This window comes from Onychostoma macrolepis, chromosome 23 (genome assembly GCF_012432095.1).
Source record: "Onychostoma macrolepis isolate SWU-2019 chromosome 23, ASM1243209v1, whole genome shotgun sequence".
NCBI classification, from domain to species: Eukaryota; Metazoa; Chordata; class Actinopteri; order Cypriniformes; family Cyprinidae; genus Onychostoma; species Onychostoma macrolepis.
This window is the reverse complement of record NC_081177.1, coordinates 24,364,040-24,384,890: the sequence shown is the minus strand read 5'-3', so window position 1 is coordinate 24,384,890 and position 20,851 is coordinate 24,364,040. Positions and strand designations below refer to the sequence as shown.

The following is a 20,851-nucleotide window of genomic DNA, read 5'->3' as shown; positions in this document are numbered from 1 at the left end:
CACTGTGTCCTTGAGCTAAGATTTTGTAAGAGGTCAGTTATTTCCACTTGGATAGTCTGTTTGGTAGAGCTTGGCCTTCTTGAGTTGAAATGACAGAACTAAGTAGAGCACTCTCAAAGTTGATTCAAACATGCCTAGATCCCTTTCGGCTTCGGAGGAAGGAACTGTGTGTGGTCTTGTGTGCATCGTATTATTGTGACATCCCCTTCCCAAAGCTGGTGAAAAATTAGGTCCATCCTCTAACAAAACGGAAGCTGTTCCTTCCAAAGCTCAATATTTACTTATTGAGGGTAATTCAGTGTGGCACATCAGAACCAAGGCCTAGTTGTCTTGTCGCAGCCTGGAGTGTCATGTAGCCCACCAATGGCTGTCCTGGCAAACTTGGTTCCCCTGGTAAGATATGACTAGAGAATAAGGAAAAAAAGAACTTTTCATTTCACACCAAAAGGTCTGACTAAATTTTGTTATCTAAATGGGTGATTTCTGCCACATTGTGCAACTTAATGATTCAAGTCAAATCCATTAGAAACAGTTTAAGATTCATTTTGACAATGAACAGCAAATAATTTCCCCCAAAGCTTCTAGAGAGTATCCTAAAGTCATTTAAGTTCAATTTTTAAATTAAATACAAGTCTGACAGCATGATGTTACTGGTGATTATATCCTTGCAGTGAAAACATTATTGGTTTTATGATAACAGAGCACTTTAGTGAACCAAAGAAGGCCAGCAGAGGAAGCATGCTGGCAGGCAACTGTTTAAAAAGACACTGCAATTTATCACAGGTCCTTCATACTGTAACACTTGTGCAGGGGAACAGTATAGCATCTTTAGAGTGGGTGTGTTGGACAGAGAAAGAGGAAAAGAGAGAGAGCCAGAAGAGTAGGGGGAGGAGGAGGGTGTGTGTGGTTGAATGAGCGCGGGGGAGCAAGGGGAGGGACCGTTCCTGCGTCTGTCTTCTCTGTCATTCTGCTGCTGCACAGCAAAGCAGCGAGACACTCTGCTGAAGAGAGGAGAGAGAAAGAAAGAGAGAGAGAGAGAAAATGAGTGACTGGGTAGCACTAGAGCAGTTGCAGCTGAGGCAGTCTAACTGAGAGGAGCCAGATGCTGGATTTACATGCTAAAGACACCAGACATACGGATTACCTCTTCAATACAGGATCTAGCGACTGGTCTTTCTGTATGTGTTATTGGAGAGATAGTTCTCACTGTGATAAGGATTTGGCAGCAAGCGACAAAGCTTGTAGACCTTGCACCTTGTCTCTTCTTTTGCTCGATTGTAAAACCATTTGACTCACTGATGCTTTTACATGGTTTCACGCAGGAGGAATGCTTGGGGGTAGCCCAAGAGGACAAGGAGTAGATCTGGAGACTGAAGCTGACAAAACGTCCAAAGCCAAGACCCCCCAGGGCCAGGCAGGAGCCAACGGAGTTGGGGGCATGGCTGCGAAAAGGGGCAAGTCAGGGCTCCCACAGGCTACTCCTCGGGCTGAGCTAAAGGTCTACCGAGCAGGAAACTCTGAGGGTCGTCTTCCAGTGCCTAGTAACCTGCGCAAGCAAAAATCCTTGACCAATTTATGCGTGCTTACAGACGCCGAGAAGAAGATGCACCTGTACCAGCCCAAGTGGTCGGACGACATGGAAAAGCCAGGAGCAGGTCAGAACAAGTCCGGCAAACTCAAAGATGCCGGAGGGGGTACAGGCAAGGGTATCCCACTTACCAAGAACCTTTCCAAGTCAGAGCATTCACTGTTTCAGGGAAAGCCAAAACCCTTTAACCCACCTTCCAAACTGGGCAAACCCAGTCGGATCCCAAAGGGTCCTTACGCTGAGGTCAAACCCATCAGCAAGGCTCAAGAGCTGGCAGATGACGGCAAGTCAGATGATGAGATCTTGTCCAGCAAAGCTAAATCTAATGGTAAGAAAACTTTAAGTGGTACCTCAGGGGCAGCCACCCCAGGAGGGGGCGGAGGGGGCAAAGATGCACCAGAACCAGAGGAAGGGGACAAGACCTTCCTAAAGGTGGACCCTGAACTGGTTGTAACGGTACTTGGGGACCTGGAGCAGCTTCTCTTCAGTCAGATGTTGGGTAAGTAATAACAAGATCCACTAATCCGCTTGCAATGCCGAAGAATGAGCAATGCTGCCTGGCTGACAGATCCAGTATCACTTCCATAGCTCAACCCAGCCCTGCTCTTGCTTAGCAACCACCTTGCTTTGTATTTCTTATTCATCCTGTGCTGCTCACATAACTATGCACACTTTATTCATATCTATTCTTGGCTTGAAGCTGCATCTGCATGTAAATGATTATGAATGTCGCTTTATTTCAAACACTGTGTGGTTTCATTGAACAATCGCCGCATCCCTTTTTGTTTACATTGCAAGCTCATGTCTTGCATCTGTGCACGTATTGGGTGAGACCAATCTGCGCTCCAATCGGGGGGAAGGGGGTTGATCCAGGGGTATATTTGCCTTACCATTGTAGCAGAGCTGACACACTGCCCTAATCTCCAGACTATGCCACCTTAGCTGTTTTGGATGGCTTGGATGATTCACTTATGTTTTTGAAGATATTTTACCAATTCTACATCATTGATACATCTCAGTTCAGCATGCATTATTGTATATAACGTGAGCAAGCTCACAATAGAAACAGTAAAATAAATCATGCTTGATGTCATAACAGAAACTTAAAAATAAACCTCGCTGGGTTGAATTGTTTTCAAGTCATGGTGGGCAACATATTTAGCCTTGCCGCTGGTGCCATTGATCTCTGGGGCAGTTGACAGATGGTCTCCCTCTCTTTTCCTCTCTCCCCTTCCCTCTCCCTCTTTCTGTTACCGGGGGACTTCAAAAGAGAATAATAGGGGTGTCACACTCTTTGAGAAGGTCAGTGACTCAGAATGAGATGGCACCGACACATGAACATTGTGTGTTTTGTTTTTATTTAAGAATACATTAACAGTGCGGTGACTTATTAGCTTTTTACCTTTGCGATACGGGATTGATCAGCTATGTTCCCTTGCATAGTACTTTAACGCATATTTAATGTAGTAAGTGATGATTTGAGCATGATTAGCTATTAACAATCTCTCAACAATTTGAACAATAGCCTAGCTAGCGGTTCAGTGTATTGCTTTTTTAATGTTAGGGTGGCCAGAGAGATGTGGTGTAAAGTGAATCCATTGAGTTAAGATATGAGAAAATGGAATTCAGTCTGTTAGCTATACTCATTTCCTCTCCTTCCCTGGAGCTTGTTTTGACCTTGCCGCACGGCACCTGCTGAGGGGTGGGGGTGGGCGGAATTGAAAAAAGAAAATTGTGTTATATTGTACGGAGGATCTGGATTTGATATTCTTTTCAACCTCTTGACCGCCGTACATTACTGTTGATTCCTTTAGCTTGTGCTGTCCATCGGGGTTAGCTGTGCAGGCAAAGGTTCAAAGCTTCCCTCCAGGGTTTGAAACATTGTGTTATGCATGTGTGACTGAATGTATTAGGGCTGCTTGTCCCCTTCCTCTGCTTTTAACCCCACAATACAAGCTCAATTACACAAGACTCCGTTCCTCTGATTAGTGCTGTTGTGACACTGCTTGTTGAAAAAGTACTGCCCAATGCAAAATGTTTTTTCTTTCTGTTTTACTTTTGATATTTTTACCATTTGAATGATAATTATAGTCAGAGATGAGACTGGAAATGACAGAGAGAAGGTTGGGGAAATCAGTATAACTGGCAAGTCAAGCCATATCTTTATAATTATACAAATTATATCTCCACTCTCCACTAATAAAGAAACATTCTGCTTAAGAGCTTAGTATCCTTTGGTATCAAACAGTGACAGTTGAGAGCCACCAGCAGAAGGTTAAGAGAATCACTACTAAGATCAGATGGAAAACCCCAACATGTCTTCTAAATACTTAAGGAACTTGACAGATGCTTCTTACTTGTGTTGATAAGAGCTTTATCAAACCAAATATCCAATCTTGTGCACTAAAACTCTTTTTAAATAAATAAAACCACAGCTTTTGGATTTAAGGATTAATTAAGCATGAAGATAATGACAATTTAAGTGCCACATTCAGTAATGTTAGTAGTTTAGTTTAAAATTGTGCAGTAAAAAGTTACTGATATTTCTTTTTCTTTCTTTCTTTCTGATGGATGAATGAATGAATGAAATCAAGCCCAACCTTCTATTATTTTGCATTGAATATTCATTTTATTTTCAAAATTTGTTAAATTACAGAAGTAATTAAAATATATATATATTGTTATTCATTTTTAATCCACACTATATACACTACTGGAACAGACATAAAATGAGGACTTAGCAAGTAAATTTGAGACAACTGGTGCTCAGTGTCTTATTCTGCTGGTGAAGGGTGTGTCTCAGAGCTGAGAGCCTCTTTACCAGAGGCACTTTACTGCTATCTTCATCATCATCATCATTTCCATCTCCATCTGGCTTGAGCTTGCTGGTTGGTCTGGGTTAGTAGTGCAGTAGATGCACTGGACATGATTTCTGCTGACAGTCGGATTCAGGGTGAGGTTACTGTGCTTGTACTGATCTACAAAAAAGAAAAGTAGAATGTGGTGATAATGATACAATAAGACAATAAATTGATCTCAAATTCACGTTAATACTGCAGTCAATACAGTACATTTCCGCTGGAATAAGGCATAATGACCTGGAAGCATTTTGTAAGTCATGGCACAGGATTTCCTTGTTTCCTGTATTTGATATTGTTGAGTTATGCATGATCAATGTGTGTGTTCGCATTAAATTACCATTAGAATTGTGCATTGGGCAGTTAGAGAAATGATAATGTGCAGGAAATGGTTTTATAAATTCAAGCAGCCCCTTTTAAACGGAAACCATCACTAAAATGCAGTGGTTTTTGTGTGTATTATGTTTGCCTGAGCTTGACAAGCCAGGAAATTGTCACAAGGGTTAAAGTCAACCTGATTGACATCTCAGCATGCTGCAGGCCTTCTCTTCACAGCTTGCATGATTTCATTTCAACTAGGTCTGGTTGTGTAAGAACAGATCTCAAAGGAAACCACACAAGCACGCATACTGTATAAAGACATGCATACAGCCATGCATACATCCGCATTTTGAATGCATGAAGTATATTTTATTTGCGGTGACCGGCCATCATTAGTTCTTTATTCCCAAACCTAGTGACCTGCCTACGTAGGCAGCAGTTTAAGGCATTGTAGTCACACGTCCAACACAAAATTTACAAAAGGGAGGCAGCAAATTATACCTTCAAGTTACTGTTTTACTAAAATTATAATGCAACGTCACATTTATACTTAAGGAAGAAGGCAGTACTAACATTGCAACCAGCATTGCAACAAGCTCAGTATATACCGTGTGTGTATACACGCACCTATAATTCAGCCAAATAAAAATAATAATAAAGACAGATTTTAATTTCTATAACTGATGAAAATCGTATAATGAATAATGATAATGCAAAAAAATAAATAAATAAAATTTGATCAAATTTTATGCATTTATTGTTTATTGGATGTGTTTGCACATTAGAATTAGTTATATTTATGCTTTAATGTCCATCCACCAAAATGTGAATCTGATAACTAAATGGCACATAACAAAACAGGAATTGAAAGAGGAACTCCAAATAAAGGTCAGGTTTTGGCTCGTCCACCTCTGTTTACATGGAAACACCCACAACCCTACTGCCTCCATTTTGTGAGCACTGAGACGATGACTTGTGTGCTGTTTTGACGGCCAACAGATTCGTAATGTGATTACTGTCATGACCAACATCTCCATGCCTCAGCATGCTGTGCGACTAATGCAATCTAAGTCCTAATCGAATTTCTGCATGTCTGCAAAACGGAGGAGCGGAAGGAACACGCTCATTTATGCATGCATGCAACATGGAAATAATGTCAGTTTATCTGTGAAAACATTCAGAAATATTGCGAAATGTATATTGTTTTTGTCCTTATGTCTGCAGTTTCAGCCTGTTAAGCACAATTTTAGTCGTAAACAAACATGAGCTTGAAAGCAGCCCTATATTTAAGCATGTTGTAAAATAACTCTCAAAAGAGCAATACTTTCCAGTGTATTTCAATGTAAAATGGTCAACTCTTGGATGCATGCACATATTTAGTCTGTTTTATGTCAGTAAGTGAGAGCTGCTTTGTGGGTCTTCCTCAAATGTCCAGTTTTTCAAGTCAAGTGGTGGTTTATGCGCAGTAGTGGCACAGTTGTGTTTTTGAAGGCCTTAATTGTTTTGTGGCTGAGATGGCCTCAGCCGTTATAGCTTTTTTTTTAGTCGTTAGAAAACACCACATAAACACCATTCCGTTTTCCTGTCGTATATCCTGGATGTTGGCTGCTTAAAACACTCATGGGGAAATGATTGTGTAAGCTTTTCTCAGTTTTATGTGTGGACATATGTTGGGTTCGCCTGTGTGAATAAAGGGCAAGAAATCAACTCTTTTACCAATAGTCACTAGTGGTTAGTAAAATTCTCATTGCTCTTGTATTACTGATAAGAAACAGGCGATGTTAATTATGTGCTAAATGCCACTGTGCTTGTTGATAATAGGCATTTCTACTCAACTATAGCATTCAAACCAACTCTGTTCTGCTTTTTCACATTGCCAATGGTATCCAGTGCTAATATTTCCTCAAATTGCCAGGTTTTGTTAAAAATGAATTACTTACACATTAGCTGCCAATGTATGAAACTGGATGCTCACTAGGGTCTGGATCAGAGCTGAAGAGCAAGTCAGTTGAAACTTCATTATGAATGATCACATCCAGTGGTCTAGAGTAAACACTTAGGCGCTGAGAGAATGAGATTGTTGGTCTTTGCCACAGATGTGTTGTTTGTCACCAGCAATAAAGGCACACCACACAGCTGCCACCAAATCTTTACACAAGCCATTATAAAGTCAAACATCCCAGTGCCTCTCGAATCTCCATGAACAATGAGCAAAATGGTGGCAGCAAACACATCAGAGTCTAGGTTCGAATAAGGACGAGATGCAAGGTTGGCCAGATTTAGACCGGGTTCACCTCAGGGACTTTATTTGAATTCTCACAGACATCCATATCCATGCATTAGCATGTCAGTTGAGGCTTAAAGTTGTCTTCCGATTATAAAGTTCCAGGCCTGTTTAATCAATGGCCTGAGAAGGAAATGTAAGTATAAAGATGTTCTTTTCGTTTCTTATTTTAATCTCTTTAAAAAGATTCTTTGTGTGTCTGATGATTCATCTGAGATGATGAAAATCCAGCCAGATTCTGCATCTGTTAATTGAAGAATATTTTAGATTTTGAAGATTTGCTTGAAGTCCCCGTTGACAAATATTTCTGCATACATTCGTTCAGTGCCAGCAGCTTTGTCCAGATTTATTCTCATCCAAAATGTTTTTGACATCATGCCGTCTGTACCAGGGTAAAATTAGTTAATGCTGTTTCTAGGATCTTTAGGTGGTTTCCTTTTTAAATCTTAAAACTTCAAGTTGATGATATTGCCTAGGATTGTTAAATTAAATTAAATTCAATTAAATATGTAAATGACTCAAACTGGCTCAACTTACCCCACTCATTGGCTCATCTTACCCCAGGCCTGAATTTTTTAGAGACAGCAGAACTATTTAAAGGGGTCATATGATGCTTTTTTAAATATCATTATTTTGTGTGTTTGGTGTAACAGAATATGTTGACATGCTTTAATGTTCAAAAAACACATTATTTTTCAAATACTATATCGTTTTCTACAAAGCCCCTCCTTCCGACAAGCGCAGTCTGCTCTGATTGGCCAGCTGACACGGTGCATTGTGATTGTCCGAACACCACAAGCACGCATCGGAAATGTAACGCCCCTTACCATAATCGCGAGCTTCAGCTTTCAAAGTAAATATAAAGACTGTTAATAATGTCCTTAGTTTTACCATCAGTTCAAGCCCGAGAGGGGAACAGAGTCGCGTGACAGACATAGTGATGATGCTCGTATATATTTGCAGTGTTGAGACCGCTGACTCCACTGTGATGTGACCCTGTCTCTCTCTCTCTCACACACACACACACACACACACACAACGCATTACTCTACATGGCGCAAAACTCTGCATTTGAACAGTCAATAGCAAATACTTAAACTAATAACAAAACATACTTCCAGTCACTGATTCAGAAGCGCCAGATTGTCATAGCAAAGTCGGAATTGACCCTTTTTTTTTTTTTTTTTTTTAGAAATAGCCTTTGTGCACAGCCAGCCTTGTACTCTCCTAGGTTCACAAAACGGTCGTCCATAAAATACGTTACACAAATTCGAAAATTTGGTTGTGCTGTTCTGTTGTAAACAAATCTTAACCAATGATTCCTTACTGCATCTACTTTCGGAAGGCCAAATAAAGTGCTTTTGCTTTTGCATAGAAACAGCGTCTCCCTGACATGGCTGTATCAACACTACTGTGGTTACCGAAACCATGCCTTCTTTCTTTGCGTGAACATTTGAGCGGCATTACGCACATATTTCCACATTGTGACATAGACATGTGGAGGCGTGTTTGAATGAGGCGTTTTAGCCCGGTCTGGATCAGCCTTCTCTTTTAGATAGAATAAATCCTTTGTGGGAGACTTTGAGCTTTGTAACTCTGCAGATTGTATACATGCACACACAGCTACATAACACACTAAAGAAAAGGAAAACAAGAAATTGCATCATATGACCCCTTTAAATTATTTGAAAGATGTTTATTTCCAAAATGCACAGCATACAGTTTTAATTTGTATGATTTTTGCAAATAAAAAGCTTTTAGACTCATCAAATAAGTGTTAAAAAGTGGCTTGTCTTATGTTCTTTCTACGTAAGGTAGGAGAATTTTAGGGATTCTTAAAACATTAAGAATAATATGTAATTGACTTGTTTGTGTCCTCTCTGTTGAATACAAATAATGTGTACTATCCTTAGCCGATTTCAGACCTGCCAGATCTCCTCATCTTTGCATTGAGACTTCAGAGCCCTTGTTAAAAGCAAACATTTCGCCCCAAAGCGGAAAGAAGCAGTTGGTCTCGTGTTCCCTCCACAGCTGGTCTCTATGACCCTCCATGATGTGATGGGATCACTCTGGCCTAAGGTCATTTCAGAGTTATGTTTTTGTTTGTCACACAGCATTGCACCACCTCTTGCCTCATTGAGCTCCAGAAGACATTAAGCAACACTTGTGCTCAATCTTTGGCAAAGAAACATTGTTCCACATGGACCTTTTTTATAACTCTCTTTGTTGACAAACTGTCTGCTGGACATACGTGCAGTGATTGGGCACAACAACAGCTGGGTGGACCTCCTCAGCTCCTGAAAGGCTTGCCAGAGATGCAGCTGTGGTGTTGGAGGCTTCTCTGCGCCATTCAGATTATAAACCCTGCAGTTGTCTGGGCATCACTCCCAGTTCACACTTCCCTGCCCCTGGGCATGTAGGGATTCCTCATCAAACTTCATTGCTTCTGGTCAGTTGTGAGTGGTGTGGAATAAGCTTTTCCTGGGGGAAAACAGAAAAACTTGATTTTAAGGTCAATTCCACTTCTTCCACTGAGCAGGGAGATGTTTTAGCATAAACAGAACTTTTTCATAATCACGATTGTCAAGTAATGGCACACAAAATGCATAAAAGTCCTTGAGTTCAATACAAGTTAAGCACAATCAACACATTTGTTGAATTACCACAAAAACCACTGGTCTTTCCTTTAATATTGGGAGTGAATGGGGCCAATCTATAAATGTTAATGTACTGTTTCAATAGTACAGACACAAGAAATAAACTATGAATTTTATGATGCATTTTACGATTTTATGACTTTTTCTGTCCAGTTTGTTTCAATGACCCTAAAACAACTGTAAAAAATAATTATTTAAACAACCAAATTGGCCTCATTCACATCTACTTTCAAGTGCCTCAGAATAACTTTTTTTTTTTCTTCTTTTTTTTAATTTTATTTTGTAGTCAACATTGACACAAATGATACAAATGTGGTCATTTTAGCTTGTATTGAACCTGTAATATTCCTTTTAGTTTGACCATTTGATGACATCTTATTATAACTGCATGTTATAATAATGCATGTCAACAACAACAATACATATTGTAAAAATATTCTTGCAGTCCTCAGAGAGCTCTTTGACTTAAAATAAGTTTAGAAAGGGAATTTCCCTTCGTCATGACAGATGCATTCATGAATAGGAAGTTATCTTCTTCAAGGTGATAATAAAAAAAGGCATTATTTTTGTTAGGGGCCCAGACTTTGTGTCCAGAAGGGTGGATGCAGTGTTGTGTCTGACTTTAAATGTCCCTAAAATTTTCCCAGCCTTGGTGTTTTGAGAAATCCCTTCGCTTTGCTTTCTTGGCTGAATACCTCAAACTTCAAATCGGATTTGTCATGGCAGTAGGTCTACTTCATTGGCGACGCTTTCTCAGCTGTTCTCATTCAGCCTTTTGCATGATTTTGCAAACAGTTTTCTTCTGAAAAAGTGTCATGAGATTGCAACATGAGTGATGTAAGATAAGGAAGTCTTATAATACTTTCTGGAAACAACACCAGCATGATAAGTCCAGAGCATCACAGCTTTCTTTCCTCTCAGTAGTTACTCCCCAAGGATATTATTGTGATTTTTGTGCGGATATTCCAGTCCGTCTTCTCATTTCCTGCGGTGTGTCTTCTACCATTTGGCTGAAGTGTCTGCAGGACACTCTATTGTTATTTAGGAGTCCCTTCATTCACCAGATGCGGCGTGCTTGCATGTGTACGTGTCTTCCTGTTTTCATGTTGCCGAGGTCACCACTTTGTTTCTAAACACCCTGACTTGAGTAGAGGAGTAGAACTGAAAAACACACACACACAGAGTCATAAGGTAAACTGGAAATGAAACAAACTTATTGTGGAGAAGCTGGAAACTATACACTTTTCCAAAAATGAATCTGAAATGGATTATTACTCAGAGTAATTTAAGAGCATTGCAGTGTATTGTTAGTAAAATATCAGCCAGCTTGTCAAAGTAATGACAAATGTTTCTCTGGCACAATGCTACACCATTAAACTCTATTAACGTCCCATAGGGATTCATTTGGCCTTATTTAGATCCCTGTCACCCAGTATACCCTAATTAACCAATTAAACATCATCTGTTCCTCGGCTCTGGTAATAAAATATGGAAAATGAAAACATTAATGGATGGAAATTGACCATCATTTGAAAAGACCGATGGATCCAGCAAGCGCTCCATGCTGTGCTTGGTTTTGCACACTTTCCAGACAAGACCTCTTAGAAGAGTGGCCGATTTCTGCCAAAAAAAAAATTATTCTCAGAGCTTTCAGCACTCTGTGACGTCCATTTAGTTTGTCCATTTTGCTTCTTGCTCTTACAGCATTCTCAGAAAGGCAGAAGATGGTTCCAGTAAGCATCTGTCTTCACCCTATTAGCTTCTTTATTGACAGGCTCTAAGTTGGTAGTGCATTTCAGAGATGAAAACACTTCACAATCTAGTGTTTAGATGTTGTAATATTAGCTTAGACTCTCTGCAACAACATCTTGGAAGTTCTGACAACCCTATAATCTCTAACTGCGTTTCGTTCTCTTCGACTCTCACCTCTTTGGGAAACTCTAGAGGTCCAATAACTTAGAGCAGATTTGGTCATTAGAGTTAGCATGCATGACTTACTACTTTTCATTAAAATCCGTGATCTCATTTACCTGACCCTTTGTGTGAGGTCGTCCTCAATGTTGAGCTGTGTTCTCAGCAGGGACTGTTGTCCACATTTTGGAAACCACATCTAGCTATCCGCTGGGCAGTGATCTATTGCATGTCCCAGAACTTTTCCAAACAATAGAGACCATGAAATCATAGTCCAAGTTCTAGAGCCTCATAAATCCCAATTTTACACTAACTGTAATTATGGGATTACTGTTAATCTTTCATCCTGTGATAGAGGGTCATTTTTAAACCCCATTAAATGAGGTGTGACTACACCAATCCAAGCTTTTGACAAGTCCTTTATGTGGGTTTAGCGTTTCCCATTAGAATGCAACACACTTTACAGCCTTTGTTTTATTGTGTTCTCTTTTGAGCTAAATATACAGTAGAGTCCTCCCATTCCTTTAGAAGCTTCCATTCTCCCAGTCCTTTGTCGTCGCAATATATTATTGTAACACGCCAACTAAGCTACTGTTGGTTCTCTGCTTGTCGGCCTGATGCCACTTTTTCTTTCAAAGCATGTACCATTAGAATTCTCCCAGTGTCTCTGCTTTTGCATGGACAGTCCTGAATCAACTTGTATACTCCTGAATAGACTGAGAAAAGAGAACGGCTGAATTGCTGGTAGCGGCTGCTTTCAACTCTTTCTCTCACAAGTAGATGAGGGTGTAAAGAGGGGGAGGCAGGTGTACTGCAGTCCCCCCCAGCCGCATTTAACCAGCTAGCCTTGATTCATTAGCTTTCCCCCCTGGGAACGTATTTGCGATGGGGGGTGAAATTTGCATCCCTAATTTCCTCATTCCCTCACCCCGGCTGCAGCTGGGTCCTCTGGGCCCGGGCCGATTTGGAAAACAGGAAGTATGATGGTCTTGGACCTTTCCGTCAACCTCACCCCTGTAGTGGGGAGGCTTTAATTACCATAAACGAGAGTTGTTCTTAACAACCGCGTGGAATCGATTAGATGCAGCGGAGGGATTGGAGAGGAGCCGCCGCCCTCTACGCCGGCTGATGTCTTTTGTTTCAGGATGTAGTGTGTTATACATCCCTGTTTTGGATCCAAGAGCAGACATTTGCGTCAGGAAGGGCACCAACTAAAGCTGGCGAGAAATGCTTCATAATTATTTAATGCTCTTCGGTCTGCACTGTAAGTCGTATGACTAAAGATCAGAGGTGGTTGCATGACTGAACATGGACAAAAAGGATTTTTACAGAGCTTTTCATTCTGCTTCCAATGGCACACACAGACAGTGTTACAGAAAACCCATGTAACCTAACTTTCATAGCATTGAGATTAGTGGTGTGTGAAATGAGGTAAAGTCCCGTGAGTTGTTTATTTTGTAAGCAGTCTGTCTGTTGGAGAGTGACTATAAGTTCCTCTCGGTGATTATTTTCTAATCCAGATTTTAAAGGAAACAACTTCCCTTGCCTTCTCTGAGAAAACGCCTTTAATTAAGACATAACAATTCCGCTGATTATAGTCTAATAAACACTGGAAAAAGCTACAACCCCCCCCCCCCCAGTGTTTTTCTGTTGCTAGTTTTGGTTGCCCTGCTGGCACATTCATCAGGATGAATGTAGAGAGGAATGGATTTAAATCATGCACAAATGAAATGAGCTGTCCTAGAGTGGTCGATTCAAGTGTGTCTAATATGATTTTAACTACTACTGCTCAGTGAATGAATGTGACTCTTGGGCATTTTGGATGGAGTGCCAATCTTTAAAGCACTGATTCAGCCAAGCATGTGTGCCATCTAGTGTAGGGTAGCAGACATGATACCCAAGCAATACTGGGAGTCTGAACTATCCTAAAAAATGTACATCTGATTGATTTTTTCCATTGGTCATACAAGGCCTTGCTGATTATACATTTTCTGAAAAATGTGAGTTTTGTTTGCTTGCATAAAACTTGGCACTAGAATGCAAGAGCGCTTTGGATGTTTGCCAAGGCATTGCTATGCGGTTCCTTTTCTGGTGGTTGTATGTGGTTGTTAGTGTGTTTGGGGTTATTGCTATGCAGTTGCTATGATGTTTTGTTGGTTGCTAAAGTGTTGCTACATGGTTGTTAGAGTATTCTGGTTGATTGCCAGGCCAGTGGTGTTCAAGGTGGTTGCTAAGTGGCTGTTTGTAAGTTCAGGGTGGTTGCCAGGGTTTTGCTATACAGATGTTGTGGAGATTGCTAGGGTCTCGAGTGGTTTCTTGGGTGTTGTTAAGGTGCTTTGGTGGTTGCTAGGGGGTTGCTCAGCAGTTGATGTGGTGTTCTGGTGGTTGCTAGGGTGTTGCTACGTGGTTGTTAGACTATTCTGATTGACTGCCAGGCCAGTGGTGTTCAGGATGGTTTCAAGGGTGTTGTTAAGGTGTTCTGGTGCTTTCTAGGTGGTTGTTAGTGTGTTTGGGGTGATTGCCATGACATTGCTGTGAAGTTGCTATGATTTTTGGTGGTTGCTAAACTTGCTATTGTGTTGCTACATGGTTTTTAGAGTGTTCTTAGTGATTGCCATGCCAGTCTATGATGTTTATGGTGTTTTCTAGGTTATTGCTAAGGTGTTACTGTGGTTGCTAAGTGGATTTTAGTGTGTTCAGCTTGGTTACCAGGAAATTGCTCTGCAGTTTCTATGGTGATCTGATGGTTGCTAGGGTGTTGCTACATGGTTGTTAGACTGTTCAGATTAACTGCCAGTGTTAGCAGCCAGTGGTGTTTAGGTTGCTTTCTAAGGTGTTGCTAAGGTACTCTGGTGGTTGCTAAGTGGTTGTTAGTGTGTTCAGGATGATTTCCAAGGATGTTGCTCTGCAGTTACTGTGGTGATCTATTGGTAGCTAGGGTGTTGCTACATGGTTGTTAGACTGTTCTGGTTGGTTGAATGCCAGGCCGGTGGTGTTTAGGGTGATTTCTAGAGTGCTGCTAAGATTTTCTGGTGGTTGCTAAGTGATTGTTAGTGTGTTCAGGATGGCTGCTAAGGATGTTGCTCTGCAGTTGCTGTGCTGATCTATTGGTTGCAAGGGTGTTGCTACTAACAGTGTGCCCGAAGCCGAATACCTTATTCGGAAAGGCATGGATGATGGCTTTTAAAACGAATAACGGATAACGAATAATTCTGCCCGAATATTCGGCTGAGGCTGCAGCATGTGTTTGCTAGATTCACAGGTGAGCCAGGGGATCAGTGCGATATTTTACACAAACCTCTAAATTCACGCAATGGTGAGTATGTGAAGTGAATGAATGAATGTAAACTTTACAAATGAAAAGAGTGCAAATCAAACACCGCTTGCTGTTGCCTCTCTGTGCATCTCTCATAAATCAGAGCTTGGCAAGAGTAGGCTAATATTACCTAATAATACATCATGCACGTTCTACTATTTGTGTATATTTAAAAGGCAATGATTTAAACATTATAGGCTACGATACGATACACGAATGAATGGAATAACCACAGCGCGATCACCAATTGAACAGCCACGTTGCCGTATCTGTGCATCTCCATCTCTCAAATACCGAACCAGCTCTCTGTCAAAAGTAGGCTAATAATCAACTTAGATACAGATACATTTTCTACTAGGCCTACATGTTTGCTTCTTTACCTTTTGCTGGTTTGCGTGGTACACGCACATTTGTTTAGTGAAGTTCAAAAAAAGACTCGTTTAAAGAGTTCTATGTAATGAAAATGTGTGCCTTGAATTAATTCAGTCGTGTTCAAATGATAACTAAATGTTTGTAATGAAATCTCTCTATGTGTATGATGAATTTATTTTTAGAAATGATTAATTTTATGTTTTAGAACACTGAATAGGGCAAATAGTCGAAACACAAATATTTTTCCATACTCTGCTTTCTTTTTTCCATAGCCTACTTTTCCAGACCTGCAAATTACTTAAGTGAAATACTTTTTAAACTGCGCAGGAACCGGTGAGCCAAAGGAAATCATGTTGTTTTACATAAACCTCTAAAATTACAAAGCAGTAACAAGTGTGTGAAGTAAATAAGTTTAAAATAATTAAATAAGCGCAAATAAAATAGCAGTGTTGCAGTTGCCTCCCATGCATTTCCTGGAAATTAGGCTACTTAAATCAATTTCCATATTTCTAAACTGCGTAGGAACCCTTACTGTTTTAATTAGAAGAGATTTAAATATTTATTTATCGGATCACAAAATGTTCCCAAGCTGGGACTCGAACTCACGTTGCTCGATGCACAACCGCAGTGCATCTCGAAGCACTGCCTATACAATACAAGGGTATGGGCTCCGACTGTTATAAGATATTTAAATAAATGTTCTAATCATAAAAAAAAAAAAAATATATATATATATATATATATATATATATATATATATATATATATATTTAGTTAAACACGGCATATTTGTTCAGTGATAACTACGAAAAAAATAGGCTGTAATACCATAAACATAATAACAGTCTTATCAAGTATAACTGTACAAAGTTCTGGTTCAAGCTCCGCCTACTTCCGGTTTTATCCGAATACAGATACAGATAGAATCATTTTGTGATTGTTACAGATACAAATACTGGCTTCGCTGCGCACCCCTAGTTGCTACATTGTTGTTAGACTGTTCCGGTTAACTGCCAGGGTCAGCAGCCAGTGGTGTTTAGGGTGGTTTCTAGGGTGTTGCTAAGGTGCTCTGGTGGTTGCTATGTGGTTGTTGTTAGTGTGTTCAGGATGGTTGCCAAGGATGTTTCTCTGCAGTTGCTATGGTGATATGTTGGTTGCTAGGGTGCTGCTATGGTTGTTAGACTGTTCTTGGTGATTGCTAGGCCAGTAGTGTCTAGGGTAGTTTCTAGGGTGTTGCTAAGGTTTTCCGGTGGTTGCTATGTTGTTGTTAGTTGCTATGTGTTTTTTTTTTGTGGTTGCTAGGTTGTTTCTACATGGTGTTAGACTGTTCTGGGTGATTGCCAGGCCAGACTATGGTGTTTAGTGTGGTTTCTAGGGTGTTGCTGAGGTATTTTGGTGGTTGCTAGGTGGTTTTTAGTGGTTGTCAGTTGCTATGTGTCTTTTGTGGTTGTTTGGTTGTTGGTACATGGTTGCTAGACGGTTCTGAGTGATTTCCGGACCAGTGCTATGGTGTTCTGGGTAGTTGCTAGAGGTCGTTGTTATGGCTTGGTTGCTGGCACAAATGGGGTTTCTGATGTGTTGAAATTTGATATTTAGGATTAGGGCTTTGCTCAAACTCTAAGCAAACACCACATCTGATTGAATGAATATTTATCTGGCACCCCCTCACTTTCCACTGGAGATAACCTTTCAGATGTGAACAGCTTGTCCACTTTGATCGGCACATGGTCGCAGTGCTCCTGTGCGTTCAGCAACTCAATCATCTCAGTATTGAGCTAATTCCCAAAGCCACTGAAATCAATAGTTCTTATATGTCACACCTCTTAATGGTGAAATCAATGTTATATGTTTTCGTGAGCATGTTTCTCGCCATCACCGCAGGATTGGGTGGTGTTGCCAGACTGGCCATGCTTAGACTACAAACGTCAGGGTGATGGAAACCTCGTTGGTTCATAACCTCTCTCTCACTGCATAGGTCATTCCAGCACTGGCCAGCTGGACTGACCCGTAGGGATCCGTAGGCGTGGGGGTGGAAGTGTGATGATCTTCTCAGTCTCCTTTCATTACACCAGAGCTCAACGGGACAATTCACATGTATCCACTTGCCAACTGGAGCGATCCGTGCATGGTTCAATATCACTGAGAGGAAACTCAGTGGCTACAGTTACACATGTTGTTTTTGGACGCATAAAATGCTTCAAAATGTATGCTTTCTTGTGACAGATATGAAATCTGAATCCAGTGAGGAATGGAAGCAAATCCGCGGTGCATATTTTGGGTGTAAAAGGTCCACTGAATCCAACATGTTCTCTCAAATCTGCCCATTTTCTGGTAATTACCCTCTCACGGCTTAATGCTGTGTGCTATCACAGAGAGTTAATGGCCCTTTCAGCCGCAGACTGTTGTAGACACCATCACTGTCATCTTGTCAATGGGGGATTATGGTCAGCCTGCTTTAAATTCAACTCATCTTTGCTTTTACGACACAAGAATTGCTAAATTAATTGTGATGTATGTAATATCCAAAGGAATGGCCTAAAATAATGAAATAAAATGTTTTGCAACAGGATTCCAAGCTGTCATTGGTTAGCCAAACTGACAGCCCCGCCCCAAAATTGCACTGTTGGTTGAGCCAGTGTTGCTGTGTTAGCGGGATATATCGTTCCCCCAAAAGTGAAAATTCTGTCATTAATTACTCACCCTCGTGTCATTCCAAACCTGTAAGACCTTCATCTTTGGAACACAAATTAAGATATTTTTTATGAAATCTGAGAGCTTTCTGACCCTGCATAGACCACAACAGAAATACCACTTTCAAGGCCCAGAAAGGTAGTAAGGACATCGTTAAAATAATATCATAAAATTAAGGTTGAACCACTGATGTCACATGGACTATATTAACAACGTCCTGAACAAGGCTTATTGCTATTTTCACACTTATGCTTGGTCTGAACCCAAATTCGATGGATCCCCCTCCCCTGCCTCCGCTGGATTCTGTTCACACAGTGTTTTTTGGTTCTGAACCATAGTACATTTGCATCGTCAGAGTTGTAGCTGTTTACCCCTGTTGCAGGTCCAACTACGCAGGAGAACATAGTGACATGAATGGATATTATGACTTGTTCACCACATTTTCTTAGCAGAATATATTGTTGATATATTGTTGAGTTTAGCATAGAACATTGAATCTGATTAGACCGTTAGCATCTCGCTCAAAAATGACCAAAGAGTTTCAATATTACGCAGCGTCTCTCACAAATGTCTCCATGGTTGCAAGGCACGCTCCCTGTGCAAGCAGTGCTGTGTAATATCATTGCGCTTGCTGCACCCATGGTACAGCAGCAAAGGTCCTTGATTATTACACTGGAATGAGAGTACAGTTCCTAGCCATATCGGCCTAGAAAATCACAACTTTTCATTTTCCGTCAGTCTTAGTACACAATGTAATTACAGAAGAGTCAAGTTTTAAATAGGACAAATATCAAAACTCTTTGGTCATTTTTGAGTGAGATGCTAACGGTCTAATCAGATTCAATGATCTATGCTAAGCTGCAGCTAAAAGTGCTACCGCCAGACCCGGAGATCGGCTGAATGGATTCGAAAATGGTAAAACTCAACTGTTTAACTCTTGGGGAGTTGGAAAATGAGCCTATTTTCAAAAATAGTGGAGTGTTGCTTTAAGAGAGAGCATAGCATGACATAACTATGACCAATGTAGAAGGCTGCAGTTATGTACAGTACAAGCCAAACTGTAAATTAAACCACCCTCACCAGCAGCCTAATTTACAGAACAGCCCATTGGAACCACTCTGGGAGACTCATTGTATTTCATGAGTCTAATTGTATGAGATTATGCCTGAATGAAGAGACACTCCACAGGGGGCCGCATGGGGGGTTCTCCATTTTCATTACAAAGCCATGGGCCACCTCCATGTGCTGTGCTGATCCACTACACACACCCTCACAAACACACACAATAATTTTTCTATGGTGAAGATTAAAGTGAATTAAGACTAGGACTTTGACTAATGCCAGTCTGGATGTCATTACAGAGGGTTTGGCGTGGAGTCTTGCTGTGCTGACTGGTCAAGCTTCAGGATTAACACGCCCCAGGGGAAACATACAAGATGGTGTGAGCGAACAGGTTTTGGAAGGGATGTGAGGTGGCAGGGGCAGGTACAGACTAATCCTACCAAATAGACACGTGTTCCTGCCTTAGACGGCATGAGCTGTCGAAAGTGTATTCGGGGATGGGCAGTATTTCAAATACATGTATTTAAAATACATATTTGAAATACAAAATACAATTTTGTATTTTGTATTTAAATACCTTTGAAAAAAAATCAAATGTATTTTGTATTTAAATACATCGAAATCTTAGTATTTTTGTATTTTCAAAATACATAAAATACTTTTTGCCAGTCAACCTCTTTATTAGACTGCTGATTTCCTGTATCAGCTACTAGTTCAAATCTAGTTCATAGTTCAAACATGCCACTTCCATACATGTGAGCTGCAGCTGTATGGCTCCATCTAGAATTGGGTAATGACATTTTCTGGATTCCTGTAATGAAATAAGGAATAATACTGCCTTCGTGTGCTATCAAAATTTCCTACTTCCAATTTCAGAAGTCCTGATTACAAGCATGTCACATTCATGCTTTGCTGTTTGAAAGAATAGGAATTGTGGAGGCCGTCAGGTTTCATGGGAAAGTCTTATTAAAGCCAAAATCGTAGATATTTAAGATATTTAATTTTGAATAAAATGTAGCATCCCTTTTGTTGACAACTATCTCATCATTCACAGTGACATCTTTATAGTTAGCTTGTTGATGATTCTGGATTTTCAGTCAAATACATGCTGTTTTGCTGTGTATATTTTACATTAAAACAAACAAGGTGATCTTGCTTTTGTGGGAAAAAAAGCATACCTGTCCCAGCAGGTAAAAAAATAGCACTAACAAGGGGAACATAGTATTAGCATTAGTCAGTCTTGTTAGTTTATTTTTTATAATTTTTTTGGTCAGATTTTGGTTTTATTAACTAGCTAGTCGAATGTGTTCATTAAACTTTAATCATTACTGCTTGCTATGGCGATATGACAATATGTATATATCGTCATGGTATGCAACTATATCTGTGGAGCTTTTAGTAGGCAGGAGCTATTGACATGTCAGAGTGATAAAGAAAAATGGATAAATGAGTAATAAGCAGCTTTCTGTGTGTGTGTAGCCTACCCCAAGACAGAGATAACTATAATGCTAATAATAAAGATATAAATATATATATATATATATATATGTTCTAAGGGCATACTCACACTAGGCATAGTTGCCTTGTACTAAACCCCAAGAGCGATTGTCCTTTCGCTAACTGACAGATATCAGAGGATTATTACAGAGGCAACTGAAGTTAATGGTGGAATTCCCAGCTTTACTCACAAACTACATTACCTGTTCATCAATAAGATGAGAACCAGACCCATTATAAATCTAAATGTACTTGAAATTAAATTAATTGAAAAGTGTGATATCCAAGTAGTAA

The 20,851-nt window shown here is 40.2% G+C and overlaps 1 protein-coding gene across 1 annotated transcript in view; it reads left to right on the top strand.

Annotated features, from left to right (window-relative positions):
• Positions 1-20,851, top strand: part of nav1a (neuron navigator 1a) — a 161,180-nt gene that overhangs the window by 39,480 nt on the left and 100,849 nt on the right. Inside the window, 1 exon segment of the mRNA XM_058762850.1 lies at positions 1,323-2,087. Within this exon segment, the coding sequence (XP_058618833.1) occupies positions 1,323-2,087 (765 nt within the window).